At 36.5% G+C, this 20928-nt stretch overlaps 1 protein-coding gene across 1 annotated transcript in view; it reads right to left on the bottom strand.

The window, feature by feature from the left end:
* Positions 1–20928, bottom strand: part of LOC136875911 (uncharacterized) — a 469584-nt gene that overhangs the window by 8089 nt on the left and 440567 nt on the right. The window contains exons 23-25 of the mRNA XM_068228250.1: positions 19901–20162; positions 19029–19175; positions 2369–2522 (exon numbers count right to left, since the gene is read on the bottom strand). Of these exons, the coding sequence (XP_068084351.1) occupies positions 2369–2522; positions 19029–19175; positions 19901–20162 (563 nt within the window). The remainder of the gene's footprint in view (positions 1–2368; positions 2523–19028; positions 19176–19900; positions 20163–20928) is intronic.

The following is a 20928-nucleotide window of genomic DNA, read 5'->3' as shown; positions in this document are numbered from 1 at the left end:
CCCCTTCTTCATTAATGAGATCTGGAATGTCGTTCCTGGAACTTGTTTCTACCTCAGGTAACTATACATACCCTTCCATTTTTCCCAAAAATTCATATGACTGCCAAAATTATGTTTGCCATCATGTTATTCTTAGCTCATCATTTTTCTAGTAATTTCCTTCAATTTCTCCTTACTTTCACAACCATGCCTAACTCTGCTTCTTTTTAATCTGTACTTCCTTCTTAATCTCTTTATTTTCCTGTCAAGGCAATACATAACTGTTTTCACACATTTTTATTTACTCTTTTTGCACTGATCATAATTACTTTTATAAAGAGTCCCCCATGCCTTTCTTATCAACCGTATGGTATTGCACATTACAACTACTTTTACATCCTTCCTTTCTGTCACATTTATTTTTAACTATCACAAAAACAGCTTCATGGTCGCTTATACCTCACTTCATGTTTATACGTCTAGAAAACAAATGGAGTGAAGCAACTCACCATGTAAGACTGCGTAGATACCATAAAAGAAAAATATGGGTCCAGAATTTTTGGCTGCAGAATTCGTCAGTGGAGGACAGAATGATGATGATCACTGTTGGCAAGTAGATGCTGTGTGAGATGATGGGAGTGAGTGTGGGGGGACAAACAGACAAGAAAATGGAAAAACAGAGCAGTTAGCTAATACTAAGGCCGGATGTTCCCCTGGACCTGAACACCAGTTGATGTTCCATTTTGGAATCTCTAAGGGCGAGAGGGTGGGAAGTAGAGGGTAAATGTTTGAGGACCATAAAGCAAGCCTACTTGACTCAATCCTACACCACCTCAACCTGAATTACAGTGTTTCACTTGGAAGATCTTCCCCACATCTCTCACTTTCCTTGACGCTGACCTCCACCTGCAGGATAGCAGAATCAACACCTCTGTACACATCAAATCTATCCCCAGAGTCCCTAAGCAACCTAACCGCATATCATCCTAGTCTACACAAACTAAATCACATTTTAAAACAAGCATTCTATCTTCTCTTACCCTCACACACACCCAGGGTCTTCTTCCAAGAAGCCCCACAGTCATTTTCAGGCACCCACTTAACTTTGAAAACATTCTCACTCATTATGAACCATACCCATCTGGCTCTTTCCCCTGTAAACACGGCCACTGTAAAACTGCTGTTTATGTAGACCACGCGCCACTTTAACCAGCAGCATCACCCCATACAAGGTCATCATAACTGTATTTCAGACATTATCTACCAGCTTCAGACTCTACCCAGCTTTCTACATTGGCTTAACTAGCTACACACTAGCTAAACGTATATGCAGCCACCGCAGTACCTGCAAACCTCTAGCTAGATCTTCCAGTGCCCATTCGCACCAGACACCATCAAACAATTTTAAATTAATGTTTCACAGTTAAAGTGCTCAAACATTTAGCCCCCTATTTCCCACACTCTTGCCCTTAGAAATTCTAGAGTGGGACATCAACTGGTGCTCAGGTCCAGGGAAGCACCCTGCCTTAACATAAGATAACTACTCCTTTTTTTTTTTTCCTTTTCATTCTCTTGTTTGTTTGTCCACCCACTCCCATCATCTCATACAGCGTCCACTTGCCAACAATGACCATCATCATTCTGTCCTCCACTGACGAAGGCTGCAACCGAAAATTTTGGTTCCATGTTTTTATTTTATGTGTACTCTATCCATGCAGTCTTACAAGGTAAGCCGCTGCTCTCTGTCTGTTCCCTAGACTCCTGCTCCTGCTAGCTTTCTTACCCGAGCATTTATACCTCACTTCAGTTTCTCCATAGAGAAAATTGGTTTTATCCACCATGTTAAGTATATTTTTCCTCTAGTAGGTTCCATAATTTTCTGATACAGTTGTCTTTCCCAGATTAACTTATTTACCATTCATTAGTCATGATTTCTGTCATTTGTAGCACCCTTTCCAGTTAACATTTGATAAATTGAGATCACCCACTACAATTACATTTCTTTCTGTGTCGTTTCCCACACAGCAGATTATCTTAACAAATAATTCCACATAAACATCAGTGCAACCCTTTCCAGGTCTGTACCTCCCAAAAATATTAAGTTGTCTATTATCTTTTGAGATGAGCCTTACAACTAGAATTTCTTTTTTTCTCATCCTCAGACTTTTTTTTGTAGTAGCTTACAAATTCTTCTTTCACCAGTATGAATACTCCCCTCATACCGCTCCCATCCTGTCTCTACAATAAACACTCCAGTTCCATGAGAAAAATTCTGCATCCATAATATCACTTCTTAGACATAATTCAACACCTCAAGTTGTATTTTTGAGTTATATAAGTTTGAACACTTAAGATATTGGGGAACCTATTACAGTAGGAATTAACTCACCCCTTCTGAAGTACAAATGCAACTTGTGCATGGTGAAGGAAATGCTGTCTCTCCAACTGCAATGGATCTTCCACCAATATGACAACCCTGTACAGTCTCTCGCCATGCATTCAAGTCTATATGAGGCAGTGAACGGCATGGTACTCTTGTGTTTCTGTAAAAATAAAACAAGAATATCCAGATATTTATGAAATTGGAACACTTGGAAACAGAAATTTCTAAAGCATCAATAATTGAGAAACATATGTATTTTAACATTCATTTTATAAATAAAAATTAGCATGAAATTCTTATCATATATTTCGAGTGCAAAATTTGATAAAGTGTGTTTTTATAACATGAGGTCAAGACCATGATTGCATAGGTAAATCTCTGTTCTTCATCATCCGCATCATCATCATCATCATCCATTTCCCTTGCCCAGCTCTCGCTGGTTGAGATGTTTATGGCATCTTTCCATCTTCCTCTATTCAACCACCATTGCTCCTCCTTAACTATGTTACAATCCAGGGGCTCTTGCCCTCCCCCTCCTAACTGGGCCTCCTTCATTACCTTTGGCATCCTTCCCTCTTCCACCCTCTTAAAATGTCCAAACCATCTAAGTTTATCCTTCTCCAGTCTGTCGTAAAGCCTTTCCAGCATTGGCCTTCTGACCCCAACTTGGCAGGTTCGATCCTGGCTCAGTCCGGTGATATCTGAAGGTGCTCAAATACGTCAGCCTCGTGTCAGTAGATTTACTGGCACATAAAAGAACTCCTGTGGGACAAATTTCTGGCACCTCAGCATCTCCGAAAACTGTAAAAGAAGTTAGTGGAATGTAAAGCAAATAACATTATTATTATTATTATTATTATTATTATTATTATTATTATTATTATTATTATTATTATTATTATTGTCCGCCTCTGTGGTGTAGTGGTTAGTGTGATTAGCTGCCACCCCCGGAGGCCCGAGTTCGATTCATGGCTCTGCCACGAAATTTAAAAAGTGGTACGCGGGCTGGAACAGGGTCCACTCAGCCTCGGGAGGTCAACTGAGTAGAGGTGGGTTTGATTCCCACCTCAGCCATCCTCGAAGTGGTTTTCCGTGGTTTCCCCCTTCTCCTCCAGGCAAATGCCGGGATGGTACCTAACTTCAGACCACGGTCGCTTCCTTCCTACTTCCTTGTCTATCTCTTCCAATCTTCCCATCCCTCCACAAGGCCCCTGTTCAGCATAGCAGGTGAGGCCGCCTGGGCAAGGTACTGGTCATCCTCCTGAGGGAAAAACTGACCCTGAAGGGTAAACAGATTATGGTATTCTTCTTCTTATTATTATTATTCATACACTTCTCCACAGGAAATATGGGTAGTAATGGGGCACGGGATGCACTAAGTGCCTTACATAATTAAAGTATTTACACATTATAATACAAACTTTGATGTATAGGTATATACAAAACTGTAGATTACGGGATCTTCATTCTTGTGAGAGGAACGATCGCACAATGTTGCATGTTGACAGGAGGACAGAATGTTGCATAATTTTGTAGATGTTCGGTGGAAGACCCAGTTCTCGCAGACTCTTGTGAAGTGTGTGTGGAATGAGGCTGTTGACTGACAGAATCACAGGGACTATTCATACCAGTTTCATCTTCCAGATCCTCTTTATCTCTTCTGCAAGTTCTTTGTACTTGGATATTTTTTCACTGTACTTCCTGTCAATGTTGGTGTCATTGGGGATAGCGATGTCAATAATGAAAGTCGTCCCAGTTTTCTTGTTTACCAGTATGATGTCTGGCCTGTTATGGTTGACTGTTTTGTCTGTCACTACAGCAGTGTCCCAATAAAGCTTAATCGACTCGTTCTCCAGGAATGGTGTTGGATGGTACTTGTAATAAGGAATACGCTCCTGAATTAATTGGTTTTCCTGAGCAAGTGCCTGGTGTATGATTCCCGAGACATGATTGTGTCGTCTCGTGTATTCTACGGGGGCAAGTACTGGGCAGCCTACAGTGATATGGTTAATGGTCTCGAGATGAACGGAGCATCGTCTGCATTTGTCAGAGAGTACGCTGGTGTCTTTGATGATGTACATTTTGTAATTGTTTGTAGCTATTATTTGGTCTTGTATAGCAACTGCAAATCCCTCTGTCTCCCCAAATAAGCGCCCACTTTGTAACCACATACACGACGCATTCTGTCTATGCTCTGTTGGTTTATATTGCTGTAGTATTTTCCGTGGAGGGTCTTCTCTCGCCATGTCCTTTCTTTCTCCTGCAGGGATACTTGGTGATTTGTATGTGGGTCAGAGGCATTGTATGGATACAGAACAGTGTACTTGTCAGCAAGTACTACAGCTTTATTATTATTATTATTATTATGATTATTATTATTATTATTATTATTATTATTATTATTATTATTATTATTATTATTATTATTATTATTATTATTATTGAGAGCCTCTGTGACTCAGGCGGCAGCACATCGGTCTCTCACCGCTGGGTTCCGTGGTTCAAATCCTGGTCACACCATGTGAGATTTGTGCTGGACAAAGCGGAGGCGGGACAGGTTTTTCTCTGGGTACTCCGGTTTTCTCTGTCATCTTTCATTTCAGCAACACTCTCCACTATCATTTCATTTCATCTGTCAGTCATTAATCATTGCCCCAGAGGAGTGTGACAGGCCTCGGCAGCCGGCACAATTCCTATCGTCGCCGGAAGATGGGGGCTTCGTTCATTCCATCCCTGACCTGGTCACTGACTGGAAAATAGGTTGTAGGTTTTCATCATTATTATTATTATTATTATCATCATCATCATCATCATCATCATCATCATCATTATTATTATTATTATTATTATTATTATTATTATTATTATTAAAGCCATTTCCTCTCTGGTTTCCTTTCTGATGTCCTCATTTCTTACCCTGTCCCTTCTTGTCTTTCCTATCATACTTCTTAAAAAGTTTCTTTCACTTGCCTGAATTTTATTCTCCTGTATTTTTGTGAATGTCCAGGTTTCTTGCTGTATATGTCAGTGTTGAGCAGTAGTACAACCTCTTTGCACTTCATTGGTACTTCTTCCTCCACACCAGGTTTCTCACACTCTGGTGGAATGCATTTCCTTGGTGAATCCTTTTACTGATTTCCATGTCTAGCCCTGCATCCTGCATCAGTTTGCTTCCCAAGTACTTGAAACTCTCCACACTTTCAAGTTTCCCCCTGTTATTTTTATGGTTCTTTTCCCTTCCCTTTCTTCTCTGATCAACACCATTGTCTTACTCCTTTCCACACTGATTTTTTATTCCATAATTGATATTAGAGTAATAATACATGACATTTAAATCTACACTCCAACATGGCCCATGACCAAATAAAATTGAAACTAAATAGTTGCCAGATTATCAACCTGATAAAAAGTATTTAATTTTTTTTTTTGCATATTTTGGTGTGAGAGTTTATTCTGAACTGTAGTCATTGTTGCTGACAGGTTACTTGGGTGAGATGAAATACCTGCCAATAGAAATGAAATGGAGGCAATGGCAATGCCTGAACAAATGAATTAACTCAAACAATGCATGATACTAAGCATTCTGATGCAGATGAAAATCAACATCATCTCTCACTCTTCACATACAGACCAGACCAACATAGCCTCTTTTTTTTTTGCTAGTGGCTTTACCTTGCACCGACACAGATAGGTCTTATGGCGACGATGGGATAGGAAAAGCCTAGGAGTTGGAAGGAAGCGGCCGTGGCCTTAATTAAGGTACAGCCCCGGCATTTACCTTGTGTAAAAATGGGAAACCATGGAAAACCATCTTCAGGGCTGCTGACAGAGGGATTCAAACCCACTCCCAGATGCAAGCTCACAGCCGCGTGCCCCTAACCGCACGGCCAACTCGCCCGGTCTAATATAGTTTTGTTGGCAGATGTTTTATTTTCAAAATATGGCAGTGAAAATTTAGGGTGTGGGCATTATTTGCATCAGGGTTGATAGAGTGCTCCTGACATATAGTAATCTAAAAGTTGTTATTGTTGCGCTGTTTCTGTTGGCAACTCAGTTCCCCCCATAGCGAGAAAGGTGATGTGTACATGTAGCGTCATTTATGTGGAGTCAGTTTAAGTAGTAACACATGATTAAGAAGTTCTCGGCACAGGTCATTCATGGCTAAGGATGTAAAACAAGCAGATTAAATGGGTAAATGGGCTGCAGAAAGAAAGGACAATGTGGATGAGGGTTCCATACAGGTTTAAAGGAAAAATAAAGCTCATCTTGAACGTACAAACAGTAAGCTCCAGGCACTTCATGGACAAAAAACAAGATATATGAATATGACTGAAATATGACTGAAATGAGAGTTTGCTTGTGCGGTCACGAATGAAATGTGTTAATTAAAAGCTATAGCAATAGCAAGAGAGTTAAAAATTTCAGGTTGTAAGGCTAGCTATGGGTGGCTCACATATGCTTTTAAATGAAATAATACTGGGTGAATTGGTCATGTGGTTAGGGGCGCGCGGCTGTGAGCTTGCATCCAGGAGTTAGTGGGTTCGAACCCCACTGTTGGCAACCCTGAAAATGGTTTTCCGTGGTTTCCCATTTTCACACCAGGCAAATGCTGGAGCTGTACCTTAATTAAGGCCACGGCCGCTTCCTTCCCACTCCTACACCTTTCCTATCCCTTCATCGCCATAAGAGCTATCTGTGTCGGTGCGACGTAAAACAAAAGGGAAAAAATGAAATAATTTCAGGAAAACTAGCACTGCACAACATTACCCAACGATTTTCAACAGATTTGTCATTGGTTTACATCAAGGAGATTTGTATTTTCTCTCACAAAGTGCTAATGCAGATATATTTATTGTACTGGAGTATTTACAGTTTTCAGTATAACTGTTTAACAAAGCTATACAATTACAAAAACTTTATTTTTCAAACTTTCCCTTTCTTAACTTAGGATATGGAAATTATTCATGTATACACAATACTTCCAGTATTATAAAAATATGTCAAGTCCCCTTTGTCATAGTTACAGCTACCTGTTGTGGAAACTTTCAAGGCTGATTTTATTTTAAAAGTTGTAATGATATCAAATGTTAATAAAGGTTAAATTTACTTTGGTTTAAAACTCTTCTATATTGTCAGTCATCTTTAATATATGAACACAAAAAAAAAAAAAAAAAAATCATCCTCCTAAAACCAACTCCAGCCATAGCTTTGCTAGGGATTATTTTTAGTTAGAGAAGACCTGCTTTTTACCATGGAAAACGGAGCTTGAAAAATGTTCACGTTCTTTCCAGATTTAAAACTTGTTACGTCATTTTAAAATGTGTTAAGTTATTGGAAGAAAAAACACCACACAATTTTAATGACCAATATTTCAATCAGTGTTTTGAAAATGTTTTTTAGACTGAAGCTCCAACATTTTTATCCTACATTTCAAAACTCTGTGAACTTTCATCAAGAGGACTTTCACTTCATATAAGACCTTACTCATTTAAAAAGGAAATGGTACTATATTCTAAGAAAAAGAGAACTTTTAAGCTAGTGTTTTAAGTTATTGTTCCTGGCTCATATTTTTAATCATGTCAATTTCTACCATTTACCCATAAGATTAGCAAGATACCCATGCTTTGCTACGGTATTATAATGAAATTTATAATTGAATGCTTAACGTTTAATATATAATCTGCCGAAATTCACGATCTAACTCATTTTCTGAGAGAATCCGCCAAAATTCGTGATCTGACTCGTTTTCTGAGAGATTACGCGAAAGTTCCTCCCATTTTTCAATCTTTCTTTCCAGTAATCCATTTTGTACTTCCCGGGCTAGGTCCAGGTATTCCACCCAGTCAATGGGGTCCCTACATCTTTTCCACCTTTTCCTATAAGCATTTTTAATATGGATCAAATCCTTGAGGAGATCCGACGTGGTGTCGTCTTGGGTGCCTTGGCAGTACTGAACCTGCAGTTGGACTGCAATCGTAGTCATTACCCAGCCAGGACCCGTTTCCAGCACAGTCCACACATTTTGTCGACAGTCCAGAACATTATTATTATTATCATCATTATTATTATTATTATTATTATTATTATTATTATTATTATTATTATTATTATTATTAGGGTGGATGATATTAGTTGAATTTAGGTTTTCATCATCATCATCATCATCATTATTATTATTATTATTAATTTTATTATTGATGGTCCAGAACCCACAGCAAAATGCAAGACTGCTACTTGGCGGTAAATTACATCTGCTGCCATTGTCATTGTTGACAATGTGACCAGCATCTTCGTCGCGTGTAGGCAAGTGTATGAGATTTCTGGCGACACGAATGATATACTTCCATGCATTATTGACCTTATTATAGAGGTGAACAATTGCACGGTCAATATCATTTCTATTGTTTATTTCAAACGTGTTTAAATCTTTATTTATATGCCAGGAATATCTACTGTAATCTAACTTTATGTTCTCCAAAGGAAAAGATGGTTCTTGAAAACTAACACAAGAAAGATTAAAAATGATCAGTTTATGATCAGAATAAGTACACTATGAACAGTAAAATCAATTGGTCTCAACTCCTTTTTCACCCCACCACCGTTAAGTTGATGTACCCCCCTCCCACCAAAAAAAAAAAAAAAAAAGAAGGCGTGTTTTCGTATGTTTAAAGGAGATCCCAAATACCAATATTCACGTTTGTTACCTTCAGTTCTGAGATATAAGTATCCCCATAAAAATAATTCACTTTTTTTCACTTCCTTACACACTCCCCCCCCCCCCCAAGTGAATTTTCCATTAAAAAATACTTGTTTCTTTAATAGTGAAGGATCTTCTAAATACCTATGTTTCTTTACTTTTACAGGAGATTCCAAATACCAATTGTTACGCCTGTAACATTTTGCATTTCTTAGATATACTGTGTATATACAGTAGTCTTTCTAACAATTCACCCCAATTTGTCACTCCTGTTTAATCCCCATTAATTGGATTTTCCAAAAACAAAAAAATACATGTTTCTGTATTTTCAAAGGAGATCCCAAATACCAATTTTCAGATCTGTAATGTCTTCTGTTTCTGAGACATAAGTATCCTCATTTAAGGCAATCAACCCATTTTTCACCCTTTTCACCCCTCCTATTGGCATATTCTGAAAACAAAAAATATGTGTTTCTTTATTTTTAAAGGGGATTCTAAATACCAATTTTTACATCTGTACACTTTAAAAGTTTTGAGATATATATAATATATACTCATTTTAAAAATTCACCCCCCTTTTCACCCCCATTAATTGGATTTTCCAAAAACAAAAAGATACATGTTTCTTTATTTTTAAAGGAGATCCCAAATACCAATTCTCAGCTCTGTAATATCTTCTGTTTCTGAGATATAAGTATCCTCATTAAAGGCATTCAATCCTTTTTTCACCCTTTTTCACCCTTCCTATTGGGATTTACCGAAAACAAAAGTACGTGTCTCTTTATTTTTAAAGGAGATTCTAAATACCGATTTTTACATCTGTAAACTTTAATAGTTTTGAGATATAGATACACTCACTTTAAAAATTCACCCTTTTCACCCCTCCCCCATAAACTGGATTTTCTAAAAACAAAAAATACATGTTTCTTTATTTTTAAAGGAGATCCCAAATACCAATTTTCAGGTCTGTAGTATCTTTAGTTTCTGAGATATAAGTATCCTCAGTAAAGGCATTCAACCCCTTTTTCACCCCTTTTCACCCCCTTCTATTAGGATTTTTCCAAAACAAAAAAATATGTGTTTATTTTTAAAGAGAATTCTAAATACCAATTTTTGCATCTGTACACTTTAAGAGTATTGATATATTTTAAAAATAACCCCCCTTTTCACTCCCCCCATTAATTGGATTTTCCAAAAACAAAATATATGTGTTTCTTTATTTTTAAAGGAGATCCCAATTTTCAGGTCTGTAATGTCTTCAGTTTCTGAGATATAAGTATCCTCATTAAAGGTATTCAACCCCTTTTCACCCTTCCTATTGGGATTTTTTGAAAACAAAAAAATACGTGTTTCTTTATGATAAAGGAAATTCTAAATACCAATTTTTAGATCTGTAAACTTTAAAAGTTTTGAGATATAGATACACTCATTTTAAAAATTCGCCCCATTTTCACCCCCCCTTCCCCATTAATTGGATTTTCCAAAAACAAAAAAATACATGTTTCTTTATTTTTAAAGGAGATCCCAAATACCAATTTTCAGGTCTGTAATATCTTCAGTTTCTGAGATATAAGTATCCTCATTAAAGGCATTCAACCACTTTTTCACCCTTTTTCACCCCTCCTATTGGGATTTTCCCAAAACAAAAAGTACGGTTTTTAAAGAAGATTCTAAATACCAATTTTTACATCTGTAAACTTTTAAAATTTTGAGATATAGATACACTCATTTTAAAATTTCACCCCCTTAGCGACGGAATATCCAAAAATCCTCTCTTAGCGAGCACCTACATTTTAAAATAATGTATCCCCAAAATTTCATTTCTTTATGTCCAGTAGTTTTGGCTCGGCGATGAATCAGTCAGTCAGGACAAGTTATTTTATATACAGTATATGTAGATTAGTGTACATATTTATTACGCATTGTTTTCGTAACTTTAAGTTGTTATTGCCTGTTTTCACATTTATGGCTGAAGATGATGCATACATGCATCGAAAGCAGTCTCATTATTAATAAAATACATTATAATTCATCTTATAACATTATGTAGTATATTCCCCACTATTTTGTTCCCATTATATTCTCGGTTCAATACGGATTTAATATGAAGTTCTTAAACTTGAATAAAGAATCTTAGAATGAGAGGTAAAATGGAAATGAATAGTGTTTTGGGTAAATCAGGGGAATTCATAGTAGATCCCAGGGAATCTCTGGACAGGTGGAAGGAATGTTTTGAAAAGTTCCTCAGTGTAAAAGAAAACCTTTTTGTTGACACCATGAATAATCGAGTTCACGGGAAGGAAGAGAATGATATTAAATGAAATGGTGTGTGGCTTTTAGTGCCAGGAGTGTCCGAGGACATGTTTGGCTCACCAGGTGCAGGTCTTTCGATTTGACCCCCGTAGGCGACCTGAGCGTCATGATGAGGATGAAATGATGATGAAGACAACACATACACCTAGCCCCCATGCCAGCAAAATTAACCAATGATGGTTAAAATTGCCAATTCTGCCAGGAATTAAACACAGGACCCCTGTGACCAAAGGCCAGCATGCTAACCATTTAGCCATAGAGCCAAACGGAGGACAATGATGTTGGTGAAATTAAGCTTGAAGAAGTGGAAAGGATGGTAAATAAAGTACATTGTCATATAGCAGCAGGAGTGATGAAATCAGATCTGAAATGATGAAATATAGTGGGAAGATAGGGATGAAATAGCTTCACAGAATAATAAGATAAGCATGGAATGTTAGTAAGATCCCTTCTGATTGAATGAAAGCAGTAATTGCACCAATCTATGAGCCAGGAAACAGGAAAATTTGCAACAACTATCAAGGTATTTCATTGATCAGTATATAAGGCAAGATGTTGTTGTTGTAACTTATGGCTAGCCCGGCTTCCAATCCATCAGCTTTCTGGCATTCCAGTATAGTTGAGTGAGTTTTCCTGAAGTTCTGGCTGTCACATCAAGTTTGTTGCAATGTAGCAGGTGTTCCTTATCCATTTTGCTTCCAGGGTCATGGCAAAGTGTGCATTTCTAGGACCTCAGGATGTTGATTCATTTCAGATGAGCTGCAAGACAGTCATGGCCAGTGTTAAGTTTTATTTTATACTGATAACATTTAGCATCAATATCCTTCCATAATTTGGTTTCTGCTGTTTTCTTTGTCATTTCCTCATGCCTGTTTTTAATAGTATTTTTCAGAATCCTTTTTGCTGACATAAAATCAATCTGACTGGTAGGTTGTTGTAGTGTGGTACCTTTCTTTGGCTAATCTGTCTGCCTCTTCATTACCTGTTATCCCTTTAACGCTCACATTATTGCGTTCATGAACAGTGGCTAATATGCTTGACAGAATCCATCGATATTGAGCCTTAATGAATTTAGTGGTGTCTGCAGATGTTCAGTGGCTTAATATTTGGCCACTTTCTGTTCTGTGTGTCATTTCCTGCATTGTGTTACCATTTGGGATGAAATAGGCTAAATATTTAGACACTGAGTTCTTGTATACCTAGCAGTAACACATATTGTGTATATTCTCAGTTTGTTGCTATATATTGAATGTTTCCCATGTGAAGCTAATAGCTAACAGTGCACATATTTAGCACCAGCCTATTGTCAGTAGGAATGAACAGTGGCTAAATATTTAGCCACCGGATCCTGAAGTTCGTTTGAAAGGGTTTTATGAAAAAACAATATCAAATCCAATTAACAGTTACCCCTGCTACAAATAATGTTGTTCTTATTTTTTTTTAAAAATTGATCACTCAGAAAAATTTCAGGTGGCTAAATATTTAGCCACTGACCTATAAAGGGTTATTCCAACATGAAAAGGAATCCACTGAAACAAAATCTGTTTATCGAGTCTTCGGAGGGTTTTTATCATACGGTACATAGAATTTCAGTTCTTTATTTTGAGACTTAATATTTGACAAGATGGCTTGGCTTGGATGGCTGCTTTTGAATCTGTAATTATAACAAATTTTTGGTAATAATTGTTTCTGCCTAATAACTGTTGTAGTGCATGGGAAATTGCTTTTATCTCTGCATCAAAATTTGTTTTGGCCTACTGGGAAGTGGAGTGAGAAGAGAGATGAATGTATTCCTGCTCCAGTTCTGTTTCCCTTGTCCTGTGAGCCATCTGTATATATTTTTAGCCATTGATTAGACAGATATCTTTCTTCTATTGTACAGAGGGCCAGCTGTTTTACATCATATGGTGTACAGTCTTTCATGAAGGCCTCTTCTAGCAAAGTAAGGTCTGAAGTCACATATATTCAATGGGGTTGACTGACATACAGAGTGGTTCAAGTTTTATTTACAGATTGCTCTTATTAATATATTCTTTTGCGAGACTCAAAGGATATTTTTGGGTTTTAAGATTGGGGCTAGTAACTGGTTTTTTGGCCCAGGTCATTTGGGATAGTCTTTGTAAGCTGAGACATGTGATGGCTGTTTGTTGTTTCATCTCTTCTTCTCTTGGTAAGTTGTGGGTATACGACTGTAAGGCAGTTACAGGCATGGTTTTTATTGCGCCTGTTTTGATTTGCAAGGCATTATTCTGAGACCTCTCAATGTGATCAATTTTTGATTGGGGTGCTGTAGTAAGTACTTCACTGCCATATTTTGTAATAGGTTTGATGTAAGTGTTGTAGGTTCTGTTGTGTGTGTCGTGAGTGCTGCCCCAAGTAGCTCCTGCTAGTCTCTTCGGAAATTACATCCGTTTATTTACTTTCTCCTCCTCATGTTGTATGTGTTTGGTCCAGTTCAGCTTCTTGTGCATGATGATAGCTAGGTACTTGGTGTTTTCACTTTTTGGAAGTTCCTGATCACTGAATTTTTTGGACTGAAATTAGGATTGTGATGTCTCAGAGAGAAAAACTGATATACTGTTTTAGTAGTATTGATTTCCATATTGTTATTTTCAATCCATTTTTAAGTTCTTTAAGTGCCTGGTTCATTCTGTGTTCAAGAAGCATTTGCTGATTAGGGTTGTTACGTGTTGTGGTCCAAATGATAACATCATCTGCAAATATTCACATAACTTTCCTTAAGATCATTGATGTACATATTGAATAATGTTGTGCTTGGTACAGCTCCTTGTGGGAGGCCTAGTTTTGATTGCTTGCACCCTGAAGTTTTGTTGTTGTAATGAACACTGATCATTCTTTAGGAAAGGAATCTTTAATAATAATACTTTATTAATGGTAATACCATTTTACATATCAGTAGAGAAGAATAAACAAAACAAAACACACTAACAAGAAAGTTTGATGGAGTATAAGTAGAAAAATATGTACAGATATATACACAGGTTATATTACAAGTAAGCACAGGGAATTAATAGTCAATTCTGGAGATTATGTGAGTGTTTTCTAAATTTTGACAATGAGCAGTTAAATATATCAATATCCAGTTTGTTTAGAGATCTTGACATTTGTTCAATTAGCCCATTGAATGCCTAGTTAGTTCTATGCCAATTTGTAGACAATGTATTCTTGAACCTTGTGCATCTGTCTAGTACATGTACGTTAATTTTTGCAAGGAGATGTGGACAATTCACCAAGAAATTAAGCAATTTAAAAATGAAGAGTGTATCCAATAATTCACGGCGTTGTGACAGGCTATGCAGATTTAAGGACTGTTGTAGGGATTTATAATCAACATTATCATATGAGAATCCTGTCCTAAATGAATATAAACAAAGAAATTTGTGTTGTACTGAATCTAATCTATGGATAGAGGTCTGATGAGAAGGGTTCCAAACAGGTGTACAGTATTCTAGTATAGGGCATACCATAGACACATACAGCAATCGATAGGTAGCTAAGTTTGAAAATTCTCTAGAATATCTAATAATACAACCCAATCTTTGGAATGCTTTCTTACAAATATTTTCAATATGTTCATTAAACGATAGGTTATAACTGAATAAAACACCAAGGTCATTAACTTGTGAAACAGGAGTTAGAATGTTGTTATTACTAAATTTGTACTGAAATGATATTTTCTTCTTGTTTTTAAAAAAACAATATTATTTTACATTTCTCATGATTAAGTTTCAACCCATTTTGAATACAGTACTTTTCCAGATGATGTAAATCTTCTTGAAGTTTTAAACAATCAAGTGGACAATTAATTTGCATAAATATTTTTGCATCGTCAGCAAACAAAAGCAATTCAGAATTCTTAAGTATATTTTTAATGTCATTTATGTAGAGAGTAAAAATTAAGGGCACAAGGTGAGACCCTTGAGGAACTCCACTGGTAACAATAATAGGTGCAGAAAAATGATTCCTTATTTTAACAATCTGCAGGCAATTTTTAAGATACGATGCAAACCATGAGAGGAGAGGCCCATTCATTCCGTAGCCTGTTAGTTTTTGCAGCAAGATATCGTGGTCGACAGTGTCAAAAGCTTTTGAGAAGTCTATATAAATGCAGTCCACTTGGGAGTGGTTCTCTATTGCATCCAAGGGGAACTGATAGAATAAAAGAAGATTGCTACAGGTTGACCGTCCTGAAAAGAATCCATGTTGCTCATCAATGATGATATTTCTAAAGAGAGATGTGATTTTGTCAAGAATTATTGAGTCAAAGATTTTGGAAATATGAGAAGAGATTATAACTGGTATATATTGTTTTATGTCAGTTTTATCACCATTTTTGAAAACTGGACTAACAAATTCTTTCTTCCATTCCACTGGAAAAACGCCTTGGTTTAATGATAAGTTGAACAGATAAAAGAGTGCTTCACATAAAATAAATGAGCAGTACTTGAGCAGGTAAGTTGAAAAGTTTTCTTTAATTCCAGAGATATCAGTTTGTTGGAAATTTCTGCCTTACTAATGTTTATAACCAATAGATTGACAGAGAAAGGATAATCATATGACATACTACTACTATTCTGATAAGAAGAATAAACAGATGAAAAGTGGTTAGCAAAAAGATTGACAATATTTTCTCCAGTATCTGCTGTAACTTCATTAAGATGCATTGTTGAAGGAATATTATTACATGACCTTTTAGAACTTAGATATTGCCAGAATTTCTATGGATTGGAAGTAATACTTCGTTCATAGTTGGAGACATACATTGTATAGCAAGATTTAGATTCAGACTTGCATTCATTTCTTAATTTTGAGAAATGCTGATAATCACTATTGAGACCTGATATTTTGTATCGCTTGTGTGCTTTCTTCTTTTCAATAATCAGTGACTTCAATTTATGATTAAACCACTTTGGGAATTTGGGAGTCTTAAAATTCCATATAGGGATGTAAAGTTCCATGCCATAATATAGTACTGAATAGAAGGTTTCTACTGCTTTATCAATTGATACATTTTGAAACATCACCTTCCAGATGAACTGTGACAGATAATAATTTAGTCCATTATAGTCACCATTTAAAAAGTCAAAATAAAAACTATCAGCAGGTAAGGAATTGTATAGTTTATTTATAGGTAAATAAATATCTAATGCTGGGTGGTGTCTATCGAGGGGGACAATACTTTCATTACTACATTTTACTTCAATGGAACTGGAGTTACTGAAAACCAAATAAAGAAAGTGATTCAGAAAATTTGGGATAGCATTAAACTGATTTAAACAGAGATAAGAAAAGTGTCTATAACTAAACTAGACTGCATAGTGTGGTTACCTACTGACAGAAGGCCAGAAGATGTTTCTTCATTTACTATCCAATTAAGATGTTGTAGATTGTAGTCACCAACAATGAGCAATAAATGGTTGTCGAGATTTGACATAATTTTTTCAACAGCTCTGCAATGTTCAAAATATTTTTGGACAGGAGACTTGGGTGGAATGTATACAGCACCAATGATTAATTTTGTGGTGTTAAAAGTCAGGGACACAAACAACTGTTCAACTGTGTTAATGCACGGTATCAGAGTAGGTTTAAACCTCTTGCTAATACAGATCATTACCCCCCATGGGATGCCCTCATACTCGTTAAAGAAGACCTATCATGACTGAAATTTGAATACATTTCGAGTCCGAGTTCCACATCACTAATTTCATCATTTAACTTTGATTCGGTTAATATGAAGTCATAGTCAGCTAAACATGAAGAAATTTTAAGTTCAGTTAGTTTGCTTCGAAGTCCGTTTACATTTTGATAGAATCCTCTAAAATGTTCAACTAAGCTTTTTATTGATGTCTTTGGTGCTTTCTTAGTATTGTGTATCTGACCTCTGTGAAATGATTCCCTATCTACATTTTGTATTATATTCCTGATATAAGTTATACTTTCTAAATCATTTTCTGTATCACTTAAGTTCTTGCCATTAGGAGTAGCATCCCTCCTCATTTTCTTAATTAGTTTCCCAAGAGCATTCTACTAGATATTCTATTGAGAAGTTTACCAAACTGTTAAGGTGTAGCCCATCTTTTCTAAAATCACTACCTCTAAGCCAACTATTAGCATCGACAAAAAGGACATCTCCATTATGGCATAACCAGTCAAGAGTGGAGCTTACAGCATCTATATAGCGATAATCAACATCATGCCAATATAAAACGCCACTGAAACAAAGCTTTGCTGCTGGAAACCTCCTTTTTATCGCAGTAATAAGCCTATAAGTTTCGTCCATTATGTCATTAGGTGTTGATAAATTATGAAGGTCATTTGTGCCAATATGAACTATCAGGGCTTCAGGATTTTGTGAAATTGTTCTGCAAGAATATGCCGTTAGGGAGTCAATACGAAGTTTGTAATTGTAGGGGAAATTGAAAATGATGTTAGATGAAATGGCGTATGGCTTTTAGTGCCGGGAGTGTCCGAGGACATGTTCGGCTCGCCAGGTGCAGGTCTTTTGATTTGACACCCGTAGGTGACCTGCGCGTCATGATGGGGTTGAAATGATGATGAAGACGACACATACTCCCAGCCCCCGTGCCAGCGAAATTAACCAATGATGGTTAAAATTCCCAACCCTGCCGGGAATCGAACCCGGGACCCCTGTGACCAAAGGCCAGCACGCTAACCATTTAGTCATGGAGCCGGACATGATGTTAGATATAAAGTTATGATTCACACTAAATTAAATTTTATCCTACAAAGAATCTAAAGGACTAATATGTCCTGAATCTGTATCAACTGTCAACCTGCGGTATGATAAAAAACATAATGACATAAACTGTGTTCATCACTGTGTATTGGAATTACTGTTAATTTGTTCTTCCCCCATCAGGTTTGTGTAAATGTATGATGGAATACGTAGATATGCTAAAAAATAAGGCAGACAACTTGAGAAAAATATTGATTTTAACCCATATGAAGTTAGCCATTGACTTGTACAAATTTTTCTCTTCTCTCTGACCAATTATATGACTTCATAGGTTTTCAGAAATAGATGCCAATAAATCATGGGGAAGCATAGAATTTATAACACTACCTTACGTAATCTACTACTAACAAAGAATGTACATTGTAATCAGGAGTGATTTTGGTGGTGGAGTCTCCTTACACTAGAATAGCAATGAAATTAAAACATAAATGACATAAATTACTTGAAATTAAGTCTGTAAAGCTTGTTACATGTAAAATAAATGACTTAACAAGAAAATACAACAAACATTACATGAAAATAAAATATTCAAGAAATTGTATTAAACCAAGAAATTTCCTGAAAATAAAGAAAAAAGGAAAAGTGAAGAAATTCACTAAAACAAGAGATTTAAAAACCTGACAATTGCAAAGGTGTAACCTGATAATTACAAGCAATCAAATTGGACTTCATAAGAAATGTACAGAAAATAAGTTAAAATATTCCCTTACATATAGCATAACACACTGTAATTATAGCACAGTCTGTCAATAATTCACCCAAAATTGGCAAAATAAAACAGAATATTTATTTTCAGGTAGTGTAACATAATTACAATGTTACTAATATTACCACTACCACCACCACCACCACTACTACTACTGCTGAGAGGAACTTACAGGAAATTGCTGGGTTGATCAAATGCTGAACGTTGCATATCTGAGGATAAATCCAAATTCTCACATAGAATCTTGGATAGAGTTATTTTCCGTATCTCTGCAAGCTGGGATTCTGTGAATCTGATGGCTGGATCTTCATTTTCATACCTACAACCCATAGAAAGAATATTGGTATACAGGGTGTAACAATAGGGTCTGGCCAAACTTCCAGGATACATTCTCCATACATAGAAGAAGAAAATATGCAATGTGAACATGGGTCCAGAAACACTTTGATTCCATGTTAGAATTTAAAGTTAAAAATTTCATGATTGTTCCATATTGAACAGAGAAATATACAATATTAAATAGAAGGAAGGATCCACCTTTCAATACTCTGTTATTAAGTTGAACCAAATAGAAGTTACAATCTGTTTATTTGGGACCAGTTTCAACACATCTGAAGTGTCATCATCAGCCAATTAGCAAAGCAGTGCAAAAACTAAGTCATAAAGATCTAAAAACACATAACACAATGAGTGCAGAAAAAAACAGTACACTGTACTCTTGGAATAATAATTATCTTGATTTATGCTATACATATTAGAGTAAGAAGACCCAGTCATTTATACCCTTACTCACACCCCTGTATACACACTCATTCACAACTACACCCACACGTGCATGCACACACATTCGCCCACATTCAACTGTACTTGTACCCATCTTTCTTAAAATTCTAATTTATACAAGTCATATATATCACATATGATTGAGAATTCTGTTTCAAAACTTTATGTTCCCTCTGAATCATACTTCACAATGATATCTTTGCTGCTATATCTCTAGCAAAATGTTGAATCAACTTATTACAAAATTACTGTATACATTACCAAAAACGATCACATTTTCGAAGCTGCCTGAATTGTATGCCTATGATACAAGCAAAAGTTGGGCCAACCAGACCACCTTGAAGAGGCCGTTCACTCATTCCACCAGGAAATAAGTCAATGTCATCCACAGATGCATATATTCTTTTTAGACGAGCAATTACTTCAGGAGGGATCTCACGAGATAAGTCTTCAAAGTTAGCTGCTCGTTTGAGATTGCATAATGCTCTGTAATCATTGTACGGACGAACACCATGGTCACGACCTGGAATCAAAAACGAATAGGTATGCTAGAAGAAGAAGGTTATTGTTTTTACATCTCACTAACCACTTTTACAGTTTACAGAGATGCCAAGGTGCAAAAATTTTGGCTCACAGGGTTCTTTAATATACCAGTACATCTACTGACGCAGAATTAACGTATTTGGCACCTTCAAATACCACCAGACTAAGCCAGGATTGAACCCTCCAACTTGAGTTCAGAAGGCCAGCATTCTACTGCCTGAGCTACCCAGCCCAGCAATAATATTAATAATAATAACAATAGTAATGGTATATGGCTTTTAGCACCGGGAGTATCCGAGGACAAGTTCAGCTCGCCAGATGCAGGTCTTTTGATTTGACGCCTGTAGTCGACCTGCACATCATGATAAGGATGAAATGATGATGAAGATGACACATACACCCAGCCCCCATGCCAGAGGAATTAACCAATTATGGTTCAAATTCCCGACCCTGCCGAGAATCGAACCTGGGACTCCTGTGACCAAAGGCCCACATGCTAACCATTTTTAGCCATGGAGCCAGACAACAATAATAGTAATAATAACAGTGATAATAATACTGTACTGATCATGCACTTGATGCTGTTATAATCTACAAGCTAAAAAATACATATATGTATAAAATTATATGAAGGGTGTTGAGATGAAAATAATGAATCACAGGCTAATCATTGGAATCAAATCTCAGGAAGATGATTTATTTTGTACCAGACTTGTCTAACACTTTTGAGTACTGTGCAGTGTTAC

The sequence above is a fragment of the Anabrus simplex genome, chromosome 6 (genome assembly GCF_040414725.1).
Source record: "Anabrus simplex isolate iqAnaSimp1 chromosome 6, ASM4041472v1, whole genome shotgun sequence".
Taxonomy (NCBI): domain Eukaryota; kingdom Metazoa; phylum Arthropoda; class Insecta; order Orthoptera; family Tettigoniidae; genus Anabrus; species Anabrus simplex.
This window is presented reverse-complemented; position numbering and strand designations above follow the sequence as displayed.